Here is a 20,030-nt window from a genome sequence, read left to right as displayed (position 1 = left end):
GTGGCGCCAGAGCTCACAAATGCAGCTGCTCCCACACTTACATCACGTGACCCCCCCCCCCCCCCCCACGAGGGATATTTTAGTGCTGTTCACTGATCATCTTCTGCCGATATCCAAGTGGCTCGCCAGTGCTGCATCTATTTACATCCCCCCCTCTTTCTTCAGCCAGCATTGTGCAAATTGCTGGAAACAGGAATTCAACAGGGGCAGGCCAGAAGTCTCACTCCTTCACTGTGATGATACTAAACAGAATCTTGTGTTTTCAGGCTTTATAATTTAGGTGTCTTTCATGCATTAGCTTGAGACAAGTACTTTTTATCAAAAATAATCTTTATTCTGTAACTGAAGCACATACATTTGCAAAGAATTTCAGAAAATGTGTGTATGCAGCTTAAACATCTTGAACCTATTAACTAACTTAAAAACACTAAGATTGCAGTAAAGAACAAATATTGTTATAAATTCCACCCGAGTATAGTTAATACATATTACAAGCAGTCATCAAAATGACAGAAACAGAATAATCTGAACTGATAAATGATACGGAAGTGTACATATAGTTGATAATAGTCAGCAAAAGCTGTCAAAACAATTGATAAATGTTGCTTTAGCAAGGATTAAATTCTATTTCAAGTATGAGTATGCTTCTTTTTAAAGAGAAATTCTGCTTGAAAGAATTTATGAAAAACAAAAGTTATACTTTACAGCATTAATTTTCTCTGGCAGTTGAAATTCTTGAGGAAGGAGTACCCTTTGGCTCACAACTCTTCATTTTCTAACTCTTCAAAACTTGGACCAATTAGGAGAATAGGTTCTTTCTTCGGCAACTTCAAAGACAGAAATATGTAGATTTTATCATTCAGTAGGGTATATTAAAATTAGAAACGAAAGGAGGCTGGACAACATGCAGCACGATGCACAGAGGTCCAGATTTGGGATATAAGACTTGCAATTATTTTTAAAAAACTTATATTAATTGAAATACATGGTTCAGTGATTCCCACATAAACTACAGATATTCAGATTTAAAGTACAAAACATTTTATAAAATAATGGGGGTTCCACCCATTTCCTATAATAACTCAAGAAATTAGCAGCTATTTCTGTGAGGATTTTACCAGTTGTTCACTAGTTACAGAGGGAGATGTGTTGAGCACTTGTGGAACTTGACCTCTCAGTACTTGAAGATATTTAAGTTCCCTGGAACCAACATATAATATCGGAACAATTAGCCTCATTGGATTTATATCAAGCATTTTATTTCGTTGTTGTTACTTAAAATTTACTCTATGTGAGGAAATTCAGGTGTACATGTTAGCCCTTTCATTTCAAGGGCTTGTGGTGAAATCTATTTTGGTTAGATAAGATGTCTGCTCATTGTAACTGTGAACAGACATCCAGTGGTGACGATGTGCTGAGCGGACGCACATCAGGTGGCTCTCCTCCCAATCAGACCCAGAATAGCAAATTTTCCAGGACTCTTGGCTCAAAAAGCCACCCAAAACTCCTATAAACGCAAAAGAACCAAAAAACGAAGAAGCAGAAGGGACGATGCCGGCAAACGGTAGTTTAAAGGGCCGGTGAGAAGGCAGAAGCGGCGACGAAGGGCAGGAGCAGCAAGCAGATGGACCAGCGGATGTACAAGACGAGGCGGAGGCCCCAGCGAAACAAGCGAGGGGGCGACCGCTGACCCGAACAGAGGAGCGAGAACAGGCAGCGACGCCCCCCACTACACCGGGGGAGGGATGGAAGATATTCCTTAAAAAAGAACTGACTGCCATGAGGGAGGCGATCAAAATGGAACTCCAAGGTGGTGAGGAAAGAGGTGGGAAAGGAAGTGCTGACGGAAGCGCTGGCCACCCTCCAGTGCACCCTCCGGGGAAATAAGGTGGGAGCCCAGGAAAAGACGATGCTGGATCTGGAAAGTGCGGCAACCGAACAGAGTGATCGGATCGTGGCTCTGGAGACCGAGGAGAAGAGATTGGTGGTGGCCCAAAGGAACCGGAGGAAAAAGGTAGAGGACCAGGAAAACAAGACCAGGCGACAGAACCTCCATCTTGTGGGTCTGCCAGAGGGGATGGAGGGAAGGGACCCAACAGCCTACATCGCCCACATGCTGGGCAATCTGGTCATGAGGAACAGCTTCCCAAACCCCCCAGAACCCGACAGGGCACATAGGTCGCTCCGGCTAAAACCCAAGACTGGGGGGTATCCGAGAGCGATCATTGCGAAGCTACACCGATATCAGGGATGGGAAAAGATCCTGAGGTGGGCCCGACAGACAAAGTCATGCTCGTGGGAAGGACACAGAATAAGGGTTTATCAGGACATTGAGGCAGGCCTCATGAAAAAAGGGCCGAATTTAATAAGGCAAAATCGGAGCTCTATAAGAGCAGGGAGATTTTTGGCCATGTTGTTCCCGGCCAGACTCTGGGTAACCTTAAAGGAAAAGAACATTACTTTGGCACCCCGGCGGAGGCCGAGGAGTTTGTGAAAACCAACAGTCTAGAGAGGGAACAGACGAAGCAACGGTGAGGGCATTGAGAAAAAGACGGAAAGCGGAGGACGAAACGGGACCAAGATCTCTTGCATGGACTCTGTGTTTCTGTGGGACTGTGCTGCCTCGTTCACGGACTAAAGTGGAAGACAGAGAGAGAGAGTAACGAGAATGGGGGAAACAGGTGAGCGGCGAAGAAGGGAAAGGAGACAGGCAGATAGAACAGATACAGAGCAAGACCAGCCCAGGGAGGGGAGCCATCGTACTAGCAGGAGGGCTAGCACGGGAAGACAAGCAGTAAAGGGGGCTGCGGAGCACATCTCAGGGGAGAGGCTCATGGTGGGGGTGGGGGGGGGGTGTAGGGTAGAAAGGGGGACGAATACAAGGGGGAGGAAAGGGAGGAGAGGATAGGGAGGGGAAGGGGGGAACGAGGGGGGGGGGGGGACTCACAGAACAGAAAAAGGGCAGAAGGAAAGGGTTGGCAGCAAGATAGACACAGACATTAACAGGCATGGAGCAGGCTGAGGAATCAAGACGAAAATGAAATGAAATGAAAATCGCTTATTGACACGAGTAAGCTTCAATGAAGTTACTGTGAAAAGCCCCTAGTCGCCACATTACGGCGTCTGTCCGGGGAGGCTGATACGGGAATCGAACCGTGCTGCTGGCCTGCTTGGTCTAAAAGCCAGCGATTTAGCCCAGTGAGCTAAATCAGCCACTTTAGAGGGTCCCTAAACAAAGGGAGACCCCGGAGTGCAGGGGCGCACCCACATGGCGTACACACAGCTGGCAGCCATGTTGGGTGCCCCCTGGACAAAGGGTAATCCTGGTAGTCCTGGTAAATGTGTACAGTCCCAACTGGGATGACACAGACTTTATAAAAAAGACCATGGCGGAAAGTCTCGACATTGACACACACTGACTGATTATGGGGGCGACTTTAACTGACTGATTATGGGGGCGTATAGGACCCACCCACCGACCGATCAAATCCCAGAACGGGGAAGAAGGCTGGCATGGCTAAGAGCCTTTATGGAGCAAATGGGGGCAGTGGACCCGTGGAGGTTCCTGCACCCCGGAGAAAAATAATTCTCGTTGTTTTTCACAAATGCACAAGGTATATACCTGTATCGACTTCTTTGCAGGGGGGAAATTGAAGCTTCCAGGAATTGCAGGAGTGGATAGTCATCCCTGACCATGCTCAGCACTACCTGGATGTGAGGTTGGAGACGGGCCGTGCTCAGCGCCCCATGTGGAGGCTGGACATGGACCTTCTGGCTGACAAGGCCTCCTGCCAAAAAACACCGCAGGCCATAGGCGACAATGTGACTAACAACTGGAATGGGGAAGTCTCACCTTCCACGTTCTGGGAGGCAGTGAAGGCTGAGATCCGAGGGAAAACAATAGCCTACAAGGCACATTGAGATAGAGAATAGACGGTGGCCAGGCAAAAGATGATGGACCCCATCTTGGAGGTGGACAGAAAATACTCCGCGGCACAGACCCTAAAGCTGCAAATGGACTTCAACCTGCTATCCACTAGGAAAGCAGTGTACCAACTCCGCCATACACAGGGATCTTTTACGCACACGGAGAAAAGGCTGGCCGCCTACTGGCTCACCAGCTATGAAAGCAGACAACCAAGAGGGAAATAGCGCAGGTAAAGGAGACAGAGGCAGACTGGTAGCGGAACCAAAAGTGATCAACCAAGCATTTGAGACCTTCTACCAAGGACTGTACACCTCCGAACCCACTGATAGCGACGCGGGGATGAAACAGTTCCTCGATGGACTGGAAATGCCGGTTGTGGGGAGGACAGATGGAGGGAGCTGGAAGCACCAATAGATCTGGGAGAAACCATAGAGAGCATCAGCTCCATGCAGGCAGGGAAGGCGCCGGGACCTGATGGGTTCCCGGCGGACTTCCACAAAAGATTTGCACCGGCCCTGGCCTCACATCTAAGGAACATGTTCGCAAACCCATTGGCAAGGGCATTAGTGCAGGCCAAAATCTCACTGATACAACCTGTGCAGTACAAACCAGTCCAAACTCAAAGCGAATGTAAAAGTCAAAGGCGAAAGTAAACTCACAGCGCCACAGCCCAGCTCCACCCACACAATGACATCACTGAAGCCATGTGACAAGCCAAAAACATTTCTTAAAGGGATACTCACATGACCGTTTCAAATGCTTAAAGCTTCTATTATTGATATTTTAATGAAATTTTTTAGAGTTGTAGGAACACCAGACACAGAGGAAGCACCATTTTTAAAACACTTTCAGGAGAACTTTCTTGGACAGTAAAGGTAAGTCATCATAGGTCCAGATGACTATAGGCTGATTTCCCCTTTTGAGGGGGAGAGCTAACTGGTGGTGATTTAACCTGAGGATCACCACATCTCAGGCAAGGGGCAAGGTTGAGAAGGTGGGACCTTCAAGAATAGCCTCGGCAGGTCATAGATCATAGAATTTACAGTGCAGAAGGAGGCCATTCGGCCCATCGAGTCTGCACCGGCTCCTGGAAAGAGCACCCTACCCAAGGTTAACACCTTCACCCTATCCCCATAACCCAGTAACCCCACCCAACACTAAGGGCAATTTTGGACACAGGGCAATTTATCATGTCCAATCCACCTAACTTGCACATCTTTGGACTGTGGGAGGAAACCGGAGCACCCGGAGGAAACCCACGCACACACGGGGAGGACGTGCAGACTCCGCACAGACAGTGACCCAAGCCGGAATCGAACCTGGGACCCTGGAGCTGTGAAGCGATTGTGCTATCCACAATGCTACCGTAAATTGAACTTGCACTGCTGGCTATGCTCTGTATCACGAACCAGCTGACTCGTGAGCTAAACCGGCAAGTTCAACAAGAGAATGAAAATGAAATGAAATGAATGAAAATTTGCATATTGTCACAAGTCGGCTTCAATGAAGTTACTGTGAAAAGCCCCTAGTTGCCACATTCCGGTGCCTGTTCGGGAAGGCTGGTACGGGAATTGAACCATGCTGCTGGCCTGCCTTGGTCTCTTTAAAAGCCAGTGATTTAGCCCAGTGTGCTAAACCCATTCTGCATTTAGCTGTGAAGCTAGAAGGGGTATTAGTTGGAAAGCGCTTCAAAATCATAATTCAGTTAGATTTAGGGTAGTCAAGGACAAGGATGGACCATGATCAAAAGTTCTCAACTGGAGTAAAGCTAATTTTACAAAGCTGAGCTAAGTGGACGAGAAACAACTACTTAAACTAGGAAACGTGGCAAATCAGTGGAACCAGTAAGAAGTCTTACAACACCACATTAAAGTCCAACAGGTTTGTTTCAAACACTCGCTTTCAGAGCACTGCTCCCAGCGCCGGCCCTAGGGTTACTGGCGCCCCGGGCAAGCTGAACTTCGGCGCCCTTCCGGGGGGCGGGGGGGGGGGGGGGGGGGGGGGGGGGGGGGGGGGGGGGGGGGGGGGGGCGGGGGGGAGTGGAGGGGGGAGGACCGGAGGGGGGGGGGTGGCCGGAGGGGGCCCGAGGGGGGGTGGCGGAGTGAGACCGGGGGGGGGGGCCGGAGTGACCACCGGCGAGCGTGGAGCCCTCCGCCATGTTTGTGCGGGGCGGCCTGAGGGAGGGCGGCCACCGCGCATGCGCTGGTTGGCACCGGCCCAACTGCGCATGCGCGGGACCCGAGACTTTTACGCGGCGCCCCTAGCACATGGCGCCCCGGGCGACTGCCCGAGTTGCCGGTACCTAGAGCCGGCCCTGACTGCTCCTTCCTCCGGTGAAAGCTAGGACCTTCACCTGAGGAAGGAGCAGTGCTCCGAAAGCTAGTGTTTGAAACAAACATGTTGGACTTTAACCTGGTGTTGTAAGACTTCTTACTGTGCTCACCCCAGTCCAATGCCGGCATCTCCACATCAAAACAGTGGGAGGCACACAAGGAATGATAGTGAGCATTCAAAGCAAGTATGCTCCCTCAAAGAAAACGGGTGGAACTCCTAAATGTTTAAGAGTTTAGAGGATAAAGTTAAAAAAAGGAGGCTTATGACAGATACTGAGGGCTCAATATGCAGAAAACCTGGAGGAGTATAAAACAACCAAAATAAAAAAGGGGACTTCTGGTGGCGGCAATGTGCTGATCGGACACACATCAGGTGGCTCTCCTCCCAATCAGACCCAAAATAAAGAAATCTTCAGGACTTTTGGCTCAAAAAGCCACCCAAAACTCCTCTAAACCCAGAAGATATGAATGGCGAAGCAGCAGAGAGAAAGGTACCAGCAAACGGTAGCTCAAAGAGCTGGCGAGAAGGCAAAAGCAGCGGAAAGGGGCAGGAGCAATAAGCGGACGAACCGAGGGAACCATGAGGTGAGGAAGAGGCCCTGACGAACCAAGAGAGGAGGCAACCGGCGACCTGAACGGCGGAACAGGAACAGGTAGTGACGCGCCCCACCACACCGGGGGATGGATGGAAAACATTTCTAAAAAAAGAACTGACCACCATGAGGGAGGCGATTAAAATGGAGTTCCAGGTGGCAGTGAATTGAGGTGGTGACGGAAATGATGGCCGCCCTCCAGCGCATGATAGACTGCCTGGGAAGGAAGGTGGAAGCCCAGAAAAAAAACGATCCTGTACTTGGAAAAGGCATCAAACGACCAGAACGACAGGATAGTGGCTCTGGAGTACAAAGTGAAGAGGTTGGTGGCGGAAAACAGGTCCCGGTGGCAAAATGTCTGTATCGTAGGACTGCCAAAAGGGATTGAGGGAAGGGACCTGACGGACTACGTTGCCCAAATGCTGGACAACCTGGTTGGGAGGTGTGGTGAATCACAGTCCGTGTAATTCACACTTATATATGATGTACTGTGTCTGTGTAAGCTCGGTATACGAGCAGTTGCGCGGCTCTGCCCCTAGGGTGAGATGAGGAGTTTGTACTGGGCTCCACCCTTGGCTCCGCCCATGGCTCCTCCCACTAACCGCAAGTATAAAGCCTGGCAGTCTGAGCCTGCCTGCCAGTTCATCTCGGCACAGGCAGGCTCCGTTGTAAGATCATTAAAACCACTGTTCACTTCCAACTACGTGTCATGTGAATTGATGGTCACATCAATTTAATGATCTTAGGAAACAAGAAGAAATCAATAAGAAGAAATCGAAGAAACAACTCAAGAAACAACTATGGAATCAGCCCTCAAACCTGACCGACTAGAACTCGACCCGCAGGCTGCAGAGGCAAGAGAAATCTTCCAGCATTGGCTCAGATGTTTTAAGGCCTACCTGGCTGAATCAAGTACTCCAGAAACTACAGAGGAGCAGAAACTCAGTCTACTGCACGCAAGGGTGAGCCACCGTATATCTTCTCAACTCAATAGTACCAACTCGTATATGGGGGCCCTAGCCATGCTAGATCGAATGTACGTGAGGCCCATCAACGAGGTCTACGCACGCCATATTTTTACGACCCGCCGCCAGCGCCCCGCTGAGTCGTTAGAAGAATTCTTGCGGGAGTTAAAGATTTTAGCTCGGGACTGTAATTATCAGGCGATATCAGCCGAACAGCACATGGAACTTGTCGTTAGGGATGTGTACGTGGCAGGCCTCGGATCGAATTATGTGCGCCAGCGGTTGTTAGAAAAAGGGGCCCAGAACTTAGAGGACACGGTAGAACTAGCTACCACTATGGAGGTCTCATTCCGCAGCCTCACCTCATTCCCCGCGGACCAAGCAACCCCATCCTGGGCCCCCGACCAGCGACTGCTCCAGGACTGCGCCACGCGGCCACCCAGCCATCACGCAGCTCCAGTGTGCCACTTTTGCGGGCCGCCCTAGCACCCACGGCAGTACTGCCCGGCCCGCAACGCGACCTGTAGCAACTGCGGTCGCAAAGGACACTATGCCCTGGTCTGCCTGGCGAAGAAATCCCCCTCTCCAAACTCTCCCGCAGCCCAAAGCACTCGCTTCCAAAACTCACAGGCCCGCAGGCCCCGAAATGCTGCAGCCTGTATGCCGACTCCGCCCCCACCCGACATGTGCGACTCATGGGGGCAGCCATCTTGGCAGTCCTCCTCCATGCGGCCGGCCATGTGCGACTCATGGGGGCGGCCATCTTGGCAATTCTCCTCCATGCGGCCGGCCATGTGCGACTCATGGGGGCGGCCATCTTGGGATCCATCCTCTTCAAACTCTGAAACTCACCTTGACGACAAACTATCTCTCTCGCTTCGGGCTCACACTCCGTTCACCTCCAAGGGCGCACCGTCGCGACCCTAACGATCCAGGACACTAGCTACTCAAACTTCCAGCTGTACGTGCTCCCTGAACTCTGCGCCCCATTCCTACTGGGACTCGATTTCCAGTGCAACCTCAAAAGCCTCACACTCAGCTTCGGCGGGCTCTTGCCCCCACTCACTATTTGCAGCCTCGCCAACCTAAAAATCGACCCCCCTCCACTCTTTGCCAATCTCATGCCAGACTGCAAACCCGTAGCCACTCGCAGCAGGCGATACAGCCTGCAGGACAGGGTATTTATCAGAACCGAGGTCCATAGGCTCCTACGTGAGGGGATCATAGAGGCCAGTAACAGTCCCTGAAGAGCTCAGGTGGTGGTCGTCAAGACCAGGGAACAATTCCGAATGGTAGTGGACTATAGCCAGACCATTAATCGGTTCACGCTCCTTGATGCGTATCCCCTCCCCAGAATTGCAGACATGGTGAATCAGATCGCCCACTATAAAGTCTTTTCCACGGTGGATCTGAAGTCTGCATACCATCAGCTCCTAATCCGCCCGGAGGACCGCCACTTCACGGCGTTTGAGGCCGACGGCCACCTCTTCCACTTCCTCCGGGTTCCCTTTGGCGTCACGGTGTTCCAACGAGCAATGGACCGAATGGTGGACCAGTACAGGCTGCGGGCCACGTTTCCGTACCTGGATAACGTCACCATCTGCGGCCACGACCAGCAGGACCACGACGCTAACCTCGATCGATTTCTCCAGACTGCCCATAAACTCAACCTCACGTATAACACGGAGAAATGCGTTTTCCGCACGACCAGGCTAGCCAACCTCGGCTATGTCGTGGAGAACGGAGTCCTGGGCCCCGACTCGGACCGTATGCGCCCCCTCTTAGAACTCCCTCTCCCTCATTGTCCCAGGGCCCTCAAAAGGTGCCTGGGATTCTTCTCGCATTATGCCCAGTGGGCCCCTCAATATGCGGACAAAGCCTGCCCACTTATTAAGGCCACACTCTTCCCTCTATCGGATGAGGCTCATCAGGCCTTCACTCGTATCAAGAAGGACATCGCCAAAGCGGCCATGCGGGCGGTGGATGAATCCGTCCCTTTCCAGGTAGAGAGCGATGCCTCGGAGGTCGCTCTCGCAGCCACACTACATCAGGCAGGGGGACCAGTCGCCTTCTTCTCCCGAACCCTCTCCGCTTCGGAACTTCGACACTCCTCGATCGAAAAGGAAGCACAAGCCATCGTGGAAGCGATACGTTACTGGAGGCACTGCCTCGCAGGTAGGAGGTTCACCCTCATCCCCGACCAAAGATCGGTTGCCTTTATGTTCGACAACTCTCAAAAGGGCAAGATCAAAAATGATAAGATCTTACGGTGGAGGATCGAACTCTCCACCTACAAGTACGATATTATGTACCGACCGGGGAAGCTTAACGAGCCCCCAGATGCCCTGTCCCGCGGCACATACGCCAGCGCGCAAGACGACCGCCTGAAAGCTACTCACGATGACCTCTGCCACCCGGGGGTCACCCGGCTCGCCCACTACGTCAAAGCCCGAAACCTGCCTTTCTCCACAGAGGAGGTGAAAGCCATCACCAGGGATTGCCCGATCTGTGCGGCGTGCAAACCAAACTTCTATAGACCAGACAGGGCCCACCTCGTCAAGACTTCTCGGCCCTTTGAACGCCTCGCTATCGATTTCAAAGGGCCACTCCCCTCGACCAATAGGAATGTGTACTTCCTGAACGTCATCGACGAGTTCTCTCGTTTTCCCTTTGCTATCCCATGCCCCGATACGACCTCCCACACAGTCATTAGGGTCCTGCATAGTATCTTCACCCTGTTTGGTTTCCCCAGCTACGTACACAGTGACAGGCGTTCGTCCTTTATGAGCAACGAGCTGCGTCAGTAGCTGCTCGAAAAGGGCATTGCCTCGAGCAGGACTACCAGCTACAACCCCAGGGGGAATGGGCAGGTGGAGAGGGAGAACGCAACGGTCTGGAAGACCGTCCTACTGTCCCTCCGGTCCAGGAAGCTCCCGACCTCCCATTGGCAGGAAGTCCTCCCCGACGCGCTCCATGCTATTAGGTCCCTCCTATGTACGGCCACCAACCAGACCCCTCACAAGCGGCTATTTGTTTTTTCCAGTGGCACTACCACGGGGGTTTCACTCCCAGCATGGTTAAAGACACCGGGCCCGGTTCTCCTCCGGAAGCACGTCCGGACTCACAAGACTGACCCACTTGTCGAGAGAGTGCTCCTGCTCCATTCAAACCCACACTACGCATTTATAGAGTACCCTGACGGCCGTCAGGACACTGTTTCCCTCCGGGACCTGGCACCTGCAGGATCCAACTCCGACACCACCGCCGCTGAGATACCCCTCACATTATACCCCTCCCAACCCCCCGCGCCCGGCGCCCTCACGCCTGCAGTCCCGCTGCCCGTGCTCCGCGCCATTGGGTTTCCGGCGCTCCCCGCCACCAGTCGAACCAGTCGGATACGAAGCTCTGGCCGATTCACCCCCGGAGTCCGCCATGGTTCCCTCGCCGACCACCACCGCCCAGCCACCAGAAGAGGCTGCAACCTCGGTGCTTCGTCGATCCCAGAGGACGACTCGGCCGCCAGATCGACATAACCTTAATTTATAACCTGTAAATTGTAACTTGTAACTCGCAATTGGGAATTGGTAGACACATCACCCCCGCTGGACTAAAATTTTTACAGGGGGTGAATGTGGTGAATCACAGTCCGTGTAATTCACACTGTTATTATATATGATGAACTGTGTCTGTGTAAGCTCGGTATACGAGCAGTTGCGCGGCTCTGCTCCTAGGGGGAGATGAGGAGTTTATACTGGGCTCCACCCTTGGGTCCTCCCACTAACCGAAAGTATAAAGCCTGGCAGTTCATCTCGGCACAGGCAGGCTCCGTTGTAAGATCATTAAAACCACTGTTCACTTCCAACTACGTGTCGTGTGAATTGATGGTCACATCAGGAGGGACAGCTTTCCCAGCTCCCCAGAACTCGACAGAGTACACAGATCGCTCCGAACAAGCCTGGAGAGCAGCCAAGTGTGAAAATCGCAAAACCGCACTGGTACCATGACCGGGAAAAACTCCTGAGGTGGGCCCGACAGATAAAGTTGTGCTCGTGGGAAGGACACAGAATTAGAGTGTACCAGGCCATTGGGGCAGACCTCGCAAAAAAGAGAGCAGAATTTAACAAGGCAAAGTTGGCACGCCACTTGAGTGGGATGATGTTTTCGGCATGTTGTTCCCAGCCAGACTTTGAGTAACGTACAAAGGGAAGGAGCACTACTTTGGCACCCCGGTGTAGGCTGAAGAGTTTGTTCAAGCGAACAACCTGGAGAAAGAACAAACACGGCAGTGGGAAAGGAAGGACTGAAAGCGGAGGACAAGATGGGACCAGGGCCCATTGTACGGACTCTATGTTTGCGCAGGACTGTGCTGCCTCGTTCTCGGAGGCAATTTTGAAGACAGAGAAGGGAGAGGGGATAAGGAAAACAGGTGAGGGGGCGAGGAAGGGAACGGATACAGGCAGACAGATCAGAGACACGGCTAGACCAGCCCAGGCAGGGAAGCCACCGTACTAGCAGGAAGGGCTAGCATGGGAAGACAGGCAGTAAGGGGGGCCGTGGCGTACCTTACGGTGACGGGGAGGGGACGGGGAGTGGGGGGAATGTGGGGGGAGGGACTTACAGAACAGAAAAGGGGGAGAATGGCAGGAAATGGTTGGCAACGAGACAGGCACAAGCCTCGGCAGGCAAGAAGCAGGCCGAGGAATCAAGACGGTGCCGCAAGCAGCCACTTTTGAGGGTCCCTAAACAAAGGCGGGCCCTGGGGTGCAGGGGTGCGCCCACATGCCGCGCACAAAGTTGCCAGCCATGTTGGGTGCCCCCTGGACAAAGGGAAACCCTGGAGCTCAGGAACCCGATGTCATGGTGAGAACTGCGACTTCGGCCATTTTGGACGCCCCCCTAACAAAGGGAAGCCCCAGACTGCAGGTGTGCATCCACCAGGTAGGTATCGTTGAACCCGCAGGACCGGGGTGTTAGAAACCCCTCACCAGGATAGTCACCTGGAATGTAGGGAGACTTAACGAAAAGATCCAGAGTCTTTGCACACCCGAGAAGCCTGAAGGCTGACATAATCTACCTCCAGGAGACACACCTGAGGGAGGACAGACTGCTGGTAAGGAAGGGCTGGGTGGAATAGACGTACCATGCATGTTACAGGACGAAGGCTAGGGGAGTAGCCATACTGATCATCAAGAGGATGCGATTTACTGAGACCAGGACGGTTACGGTACCAGGGGAATGGTACATCATGGTCAGCGGTGTCCTGGAAGGGGCACCGGTAGACCTGATAAATGTGTATGTGCCCAACTGGGACGACACAGAATTTATGAAAAAGGCCATGGCGGAAATCCCCGACATTGAAACACACCGACCGATTATGTGTACAGGATCCACTGACCGACCGATCAAACCCTAAACCCCAGAACGGGGGAAAAAACAGGCCTGGCTAAGGAACTGGAAACATTTATGGAGCAGATGGGGGCGGTGGACCCGTGGAGATTACTACACCCAGGAAAAAAGGAATTCTCGTTCTTCTCACAGGTGCACAAAGTATGCACCCGTATCGACTTCTTTGCAGTGGGGAAATCGGTGCTTCCAGGAATCATAGGAGCGGAATGCTCCGCGATAGTCATAGCCGACCACAATCCACACTACATGGATGTGAGGTTGGAGACAGGCCGTGCCCAGCGCCTCACCTGGTGGCTGGACACAGATCTCCTGGCCGACAAGGCCTTCTGCCAGAAAACATCACAGGCCATCGGCGACTACGTAAGTAACAACTGGAATGGGAAGGTCTTGCCCTCCACGTTCTGGGAAGCACTGGAGGCTGTGATCAGAGGGGAAATTGTCGCCTACAAGGCGCGAAGAGATAGGGAAGAGAGGCAGGCCGGGCAACAACTGATCAACTCCATGATGGAAAATGCTCCGAGGCCCCGACCGTAGAGCTGCTAGCAAAGAGGAAAAAGCTACAAATGGCCTTTAACCTGCTATTCACCAGGGAGGCAGTGTGCCAACCCCGACAGACACGAGGGACCTTTTACGAACGTGGAGAAAGGACTGTCCGCCTATTGGCTCACAAGCTGAGAAAGCAGGCAGCCATGAGGGAAATAGCATAGGTAAAAGACAAGAGAGGCAGACTGGTTTCGGAACCAAAAGAGGTCAACCGAGCATTTGAGACCTTGTACCGAGGGCTGTACACCTCTGAGCCCCCCGATGGGGACGCAGGGGTGAAACAGTTCCTCAATGGACTGGAAATACCAGTTATTGGGGAGGACAGACGGGAGGAGCTGGAAGCACCAATAGATCTGGGAGAAATCATGGAGAGTAACAGCTCCATGCAGGTGGGGAAGGCGGTGGGACTGGAAGGGTTCCCGGCAGACTTCTATAAAAAATCTGCACCGGCCCTGGCCCCACATCTAAGGGGCATGTTTGCAGACTCACTCGCAAGGGGTACTCTGCCTCCTACACTAGCCCGGCCAGAATTTCACTGTTACCCAAAAAAGACAAAGATCCGACGGAATGTGTATCATACAGACCCATTTCACTGCTGAATGTAGATGCGAAAATATTCGCAACGGTCCTGGGTAAAAGGCTGGAGAACTGTGACCAGAGGTGGTCGCGGAGGACAAAACGGGCTTTGTCAAGGGTAGGCAACTCACTGCGAATACCAGGCGACTGTTGAACGTAATAATCTCTCCCGGGGAGAGAACACCAGAGGTGATCGTCTCCCTGGATGCAGAAAAGGCCTTCGACAGAGTCACAGAACATAGATAGTAGAACAGTACAGGCCCTTCAGCCCACGATGTTGTGCTGACCATTTATCCTAATCTAAGATCAACCTAACCTACACCTCTTCAATTTATTGCTGTCCATGTGCCTGTCTAAGAGTCGCTTAAATGTTGCTAATGATTCTGACTCCACCACCTCTGCTAGGAGTGCATTCCACATACTCACCACTCTCCTTGTAAAGAATCTACCTCTGACATCTCCCCTATACCTTCCTCCAATCACCTTAAAATTATGTCCCCACGTGACAGCCATTTCCACCCTGGGGAAAAGTCTCTGGCTATCCACTCTATCCATGCCTCTCATCACCTTGTACACCTCTATCAAGTCACCTCTCTGCCTTCTTCACTCCAGTGAGAAAAGCCCTAGATCCCTCAACCTTTCTTAATAAGACATGCCTTCTAGTCCAGACAACATTCTGGTAAATCTCTGCACCCTCTCCAAAGCATCCACATCCTTCCTATAATGAGGCGACCAGAACTGGACACAATATTCCAAGTGTGGTCTAACTAGGGTTTTATAAAGCTGAAAACCTCACTGCTCTGAAACCCAATCCCTCTGTTAATGAAAGCCAACACACCATATGCCTTCTTCACAACCCTATCAACCTGGGCGGCAACTTTGAGGGATCTATGCACCTGGACCCCATGATCCCTCTGTTCCTCCGCACTTCCAAGAATCCTGCCTTTAACTCTGTATTCAGCATTCAAATTCGACCTTCCAAAATGAATCACTTCACATTATCAAGGTTGAACTCCATCTGCCACTTCTCAGCCCAGCTCTGCATCCTGTCAATGTCCTGTTGTAACCTGCACCAGCCCTCAACACTAACTCCAACTCCATCAACATTTGTGTCATCGGCAAACTTACTAACCCACCCTTCCACTTCCTCATCCAAGTAATTTATAAAAACCACAAAGATCAAAGGTCCAAGACAGCGCGGTCGCATAGTGGATAGCACAATTGCTTCACAGCTCCAGGGTCCCAGGTTCGATTCCGGCTTGGATCATTGTCTGTGTGGAGTCTGCACATCCTCCCCGTGTGTGCGTGGGTTTCCTCCGGGTGCTCCGGTTTCCTCCCACAGTCCAAAGATGTGCAGGTTAGATGGATTGGCCATGATAAATTGCCTGCCCTTGAGTGTCCAAAATTGCCCTTAGTGTTGGGTGGGGTTACTGGGTTATGGGGATAGGGTGGAGGTGTTGACCTTGGGTATGGTGCTCTTTCCAAGAGCCGGTGCAGACTCGATGGGCCAAATGGCCAAATGGCCTCCTTCTGCACTGTAAATTCTATGATTCTATGATAACAGATCCTTGCGGGACACCACTGGTCACAGACCTCCAGGTGGAATACTTTCCATCCACTACTACTCTCTGTCTTCTTTCGGTCAGCCAATTCTGTATCCAGACAGCCAACTTTCCCTGTATGCCATGCCCCCTAACTTTCTGAATGAGCCTACCATGGGGACCCTTATCAAATGCCTTACTGAAATCTATACACGCCACATCCACTGCCCGACCTTCATCAATGTTGGTAAGGCCACATTTGGAGTACTGTGTGCAGTTCTTGTCTCCTCATTTTAGGAAAGATGTGGAAGCTTTGGAAAAGGTGCAAAGAAGATTTACCAGGATGTTGCCTGGATTGGAGAGTAGGTCTTACGAGGAAAGGTTGAGGATGCTAGGCCTTTTCTCATTAGAACGGAGAAGGATGAGGGTCGACTTAACAGAGGTTTATAAGATGATCAGGGGAATAGATAGAGTAGACTGTCAGAGACTATTTCCTCGGGTGGAACAAACCATTACAAGGGGACCTAAATTTAAGGTGAATGGTGGAAGATATAGGAGGGATGTCAGAGGTAGGGGCCGGGATTCTCCCGTACCCGGCGGGGGTTCCCGGCGTAGCGGAGTGGCGCCAACCACTCCGGTGTCGGGCCTCCCCAAAGGTGCGGAATTCTCCGCGCCTTTAGGGGCTGGTCCCGCGCCGGAGTGGTTGGCGCCACGCCGACTGGCGCCAAAACCGGCGCCAACACCCTTTGACGCCCGCGACCTGGTGTCGGGGCTAGCCGAAAGGCCTTCGCCGGTTCGCGCATGCGCCGGTGCGTTAGCAGCCGCTGACGTCACCAACGGCGCATGCGCGGTAGGGGGGGTCTCTTCCGCCTCCGCCATGGTGGAGACCGTGGCAGCGGCGGAAGAAAAAAAAAGAGTGCCCCCACGGCACTGGCCCGCCGGCCGATCGGTGGGAATTCTCCGCACCTTTAGGGGCTAGGCCCGTGCCGGAGTGGTTGGCGCCACGCCGACTGGCGCCAAAACCGGCGCCAACGCCCTTTGGCGCCCGCCACCTACCGCATGCGCGGTAGGGGGGGTCTCTTCCGCCTCCGCCATGGTGGAGACCGTGGCGGCGGCGGAAGAAAATGAGTGCCCCCACGGCACTGGCCCGCCCGCCGATCGGTGGGCCCCGATCGCGGGCCAGGCCACCGTGGGGGCACCCCCCGGGGACCGATTGCCCCGCGCCCCCCCCAGGGGCCCACTTGCGCCTCCAATCCCGCCGGCACCAGAGGTGCTCCAATTCCTGTCAGTGGCGGGACTTCCGCCCATCGCGGGCCGGAGAATCGGCGCGGGAGACAGGCTGATCGGTGTGGCGCAATTCCCGCTCCCGCCGATTCCCGGGTGGCGGAGAATTCTGGCCACGGCGGGGGCAGGATTTACGCCGACCCCGGGCGATTCCCCGACCTTGTGGGGGGTCGGAGAATTGCGTCCAGGTTCTTTACCCAGAGAGTAGTGGGGGCATGGAATGCACTGTCTGTGGAAGTAGTTGAGTCGGAAACATTAGGGACCTTCAAGCAGCTATTGGATAGGTACATGGATTACGATAGAATGCTGGGGTGTAGATTGATTTGTTCTTAATCTAGGACAAAAGTTCGGCACAACATCGAAGGGCCTGTTCTGTGCTGTATGTTCTAATGTGTCTTGTCACATCCTCAAAGAATTCAATGAGGCTTGTGAGACATGCTCTGCCCCTCACAAAGCTATGCTGACTATCTTTAATCAAGCTATGCTTTTCGAAATAATCATAAATCCTATCTCTCAGAACCCTTTCCAATATTTTGCTCACCACAGGCGTAAGACTGATGGGTCTGCAATTCCCAGGGATTTCCCCATTCACTTTCTTGAACAGGGGAACAACATTTGTCTCCGTCCAATCATCTGGTACTACTCCAGTGGAGAATGAGGACGCAAAGATCATCGCCAATGGCACAGCAATCTCCTGCCTCGCTTCCCGTAGTAACCTTGGGTATATCCCATCAGGCCCAGAGGACTTATCTATCCTGATGCTTTTCAAAATTTCCAGCACATCCTCCTTCTTAATGTCAATCTGTTCGAGTCTATTAAACTGGTTCACACTGTTCTCATGAGCAACAAGGTCCCTCTTTCTAGTGAATACAGAAGCAAAATATTCATTTAGGGACTCCCCCATCCCCTCAGACTCCAGGTACAAGTTCCCTCCACTATCCCTAATCGGCCCTACTCTCACTCTGATTTCATCCTCTTATTTCTCACATAAAAGTGTAGAACGCCTTGGGGTTTTCCCTAATCCTTCCCGCCAGGGCTTTTTCATGCCCCCTTCTAGCTCTCCTCAGTCTATTTTTGAGTTCCTGCCTGGCTATCTTGTAACCCTCTAGAGCCGAGTCAGATCATTGCTTTCTCAACCTTACGTAAGCTTCCTTGTTCCTCTTGACTAGAAGGTCCACTTCTCTTGTCATCCAAGGCTCCTTCACCTTACCATTCCTTCCCCGTCTCAGTGGGACAAAACTATCCAGCACTTTCAGCAAATGCTCCATAAACAACCCTCACATTACTGTTGTGCATTTCCCCAAGAACAATTGTTCCCACTTTATGCTCCTCAGCTCCTGTCTAATAGCAGTATAATTTCCCCTCCCCCAATTAAATACCTTCCCATACTGTCTGTTCCTACCCTCTCCATGACTATGGTAAAGGTCAAGGAGTTGTGGTCACTGTCACCGAAATGCTCTCCCACCGAGCCAATTGACACCTGGCCAGGTTTGTTGCCGAGCACCAAGCCCAATATGGCCTCCCCCCTATTCGAATGGAAGTACTTCCTCGAGATACTGGAACGGTTTGGGCTACGAGCTGGATTCACCGCCTGGGTGAGACTCCTGTACAACGCTCTGAATACTTCCAGCTACAAAGAGGCACAATAAGAAGTCTTACAACACCAGGTTAAAGTCCAACAGGTTTGTTTTCCATTGGACTTTAACCTGGTGTTGTAAGACGTCTTACTGTGCTCACCCCAGTCCAATGCCGGCATCTCCACATCAAAGAGGCACAAGGCAGGGATGCCCATTGTCTCTGCTCCTGTTCGTACTCACAATTGAACCCCTGGCGATAGCCTTGCGGGACGCATAAAGCTGGACGGGCATTCAAAGAGGAGACAGAGAGCACAGAGTTTCACGCTATGCGGTTGACCTGCTCCTGTATGTCTCAAAGCCACAGGAAGGGATGAAAGCAATCATGCAGATCCTGAAAGAGTTCGAAACCTTCTCAGGTTACCATCTCAACCTGGGCAAGAGTGAGGAATTCCCAGTGAACCCAAATGGGGGAGGGACAGAGCTGGAATGGCTCCTGTTTAAAATAGCCCAAAATAGATTCCGATACCTGTGGATCCAAATTGTCAAGCACTGGACACAGATCCACAAGTGGAACCTGACTAGCCTGGTGGAGGAAATCAAAAAGGACCTATACAGAGGTGGGACGCACTCCCACTCTCCCAAGTAGGGAGAGTGAAGACGATCAAAATAAATGTGCGGTCAAGGTTCCTCTTCCTGTTTAGGTCCATACCAATCTTCATCCCCAAGGCCTTCTTCCAAAATGTAGGTAGCGTACTTATGGCGTATGTGTCGGGGTGCAAGAATCCAAGAGTCCTCAAATCAAAACTGCAAAGGAGGAAAATCAAGGGAGGCCTGTCACCGCCAAATCTACAATACCACCACTGGGGCAGCAACAGCGGAAAGAGTGAGGGGATGGGTGCACAAACCCAACTTGGAATGGGTGCGGATGGACGAGGCCTCCTGTAAGGGAACGACCCTCTGGGCCCTGGCATCACTCCCATCCCCCTCGACGAAATACACAACTAACCCAGTGGTGTGGCCACACTGAAAACATGGGGCCAACTAAAGCAGCTCTTCCGACTAACCAAAATGTCCCCCAAGGCCCCCATCTGCAGTAACCACAGATTCCAGCCATGCTAGACACATCCGTTACAAAATGGAGACAGGATTGGGGAACGCTGACAGCTGACCTCACCAGTGCAGGAAATGAAGGTAAGCACGGCCTCAGCACGGCATTCCTCGCTGAGGCCAAAAAAAGTCCAGTTTGATAACGGGGCTGTTCTTGTGGCTGCAGGCACCAAGAAA

The 20,030-nt window shown here is 52.2% G+C and overlaps 1 protein-coding gene across 2 annotated transcripts in view; it reads right to left on the bottom strand.

Moving 5' to 3' along the window:
- Positions 1–354: 354 nt before the first annotated feature.
- LOC119966840 (protein disulfide-isomerase A6-like) overlaps positions 355–20,030 on the bottom strand; it is a 105,069-nt gene continuing 85,393 nt past the window's right edge. For both annotated transcript variants that reach the window (XM_038798810.1, XM_038798811.1), the window contains exon 13: positions 355–827. In XM_038798810.1, coding sequence (XP_038654738.1) covers positions 759–827 — 69 coding nt within the window. In that variant the 3' untranslated portion in view covers positions 355–758. The remainder of the gene's footprint in view (positions 828–20,030) is intronic.

Source organism: Scyliorhinus canicula, chromosome 6 (genome assembly GCF_902713615.1).
Source record: "Scyliorhinus canicula chromosome 6, sScyCan1.1, whole genome shotgun sequence".
In the NCBI taxonomy this organism is placed as follows: domain Eukaryota; kingdom Metazoa; phylum Chordata; class Chondrichthyes; order Carcharhiniformes; family Scyliorhinidae; genus Scyliorhinus; species Scyliorhinus canicula.
This window is presented reverse-complemented; position numbering and strand designations above follow the sequence as displayed.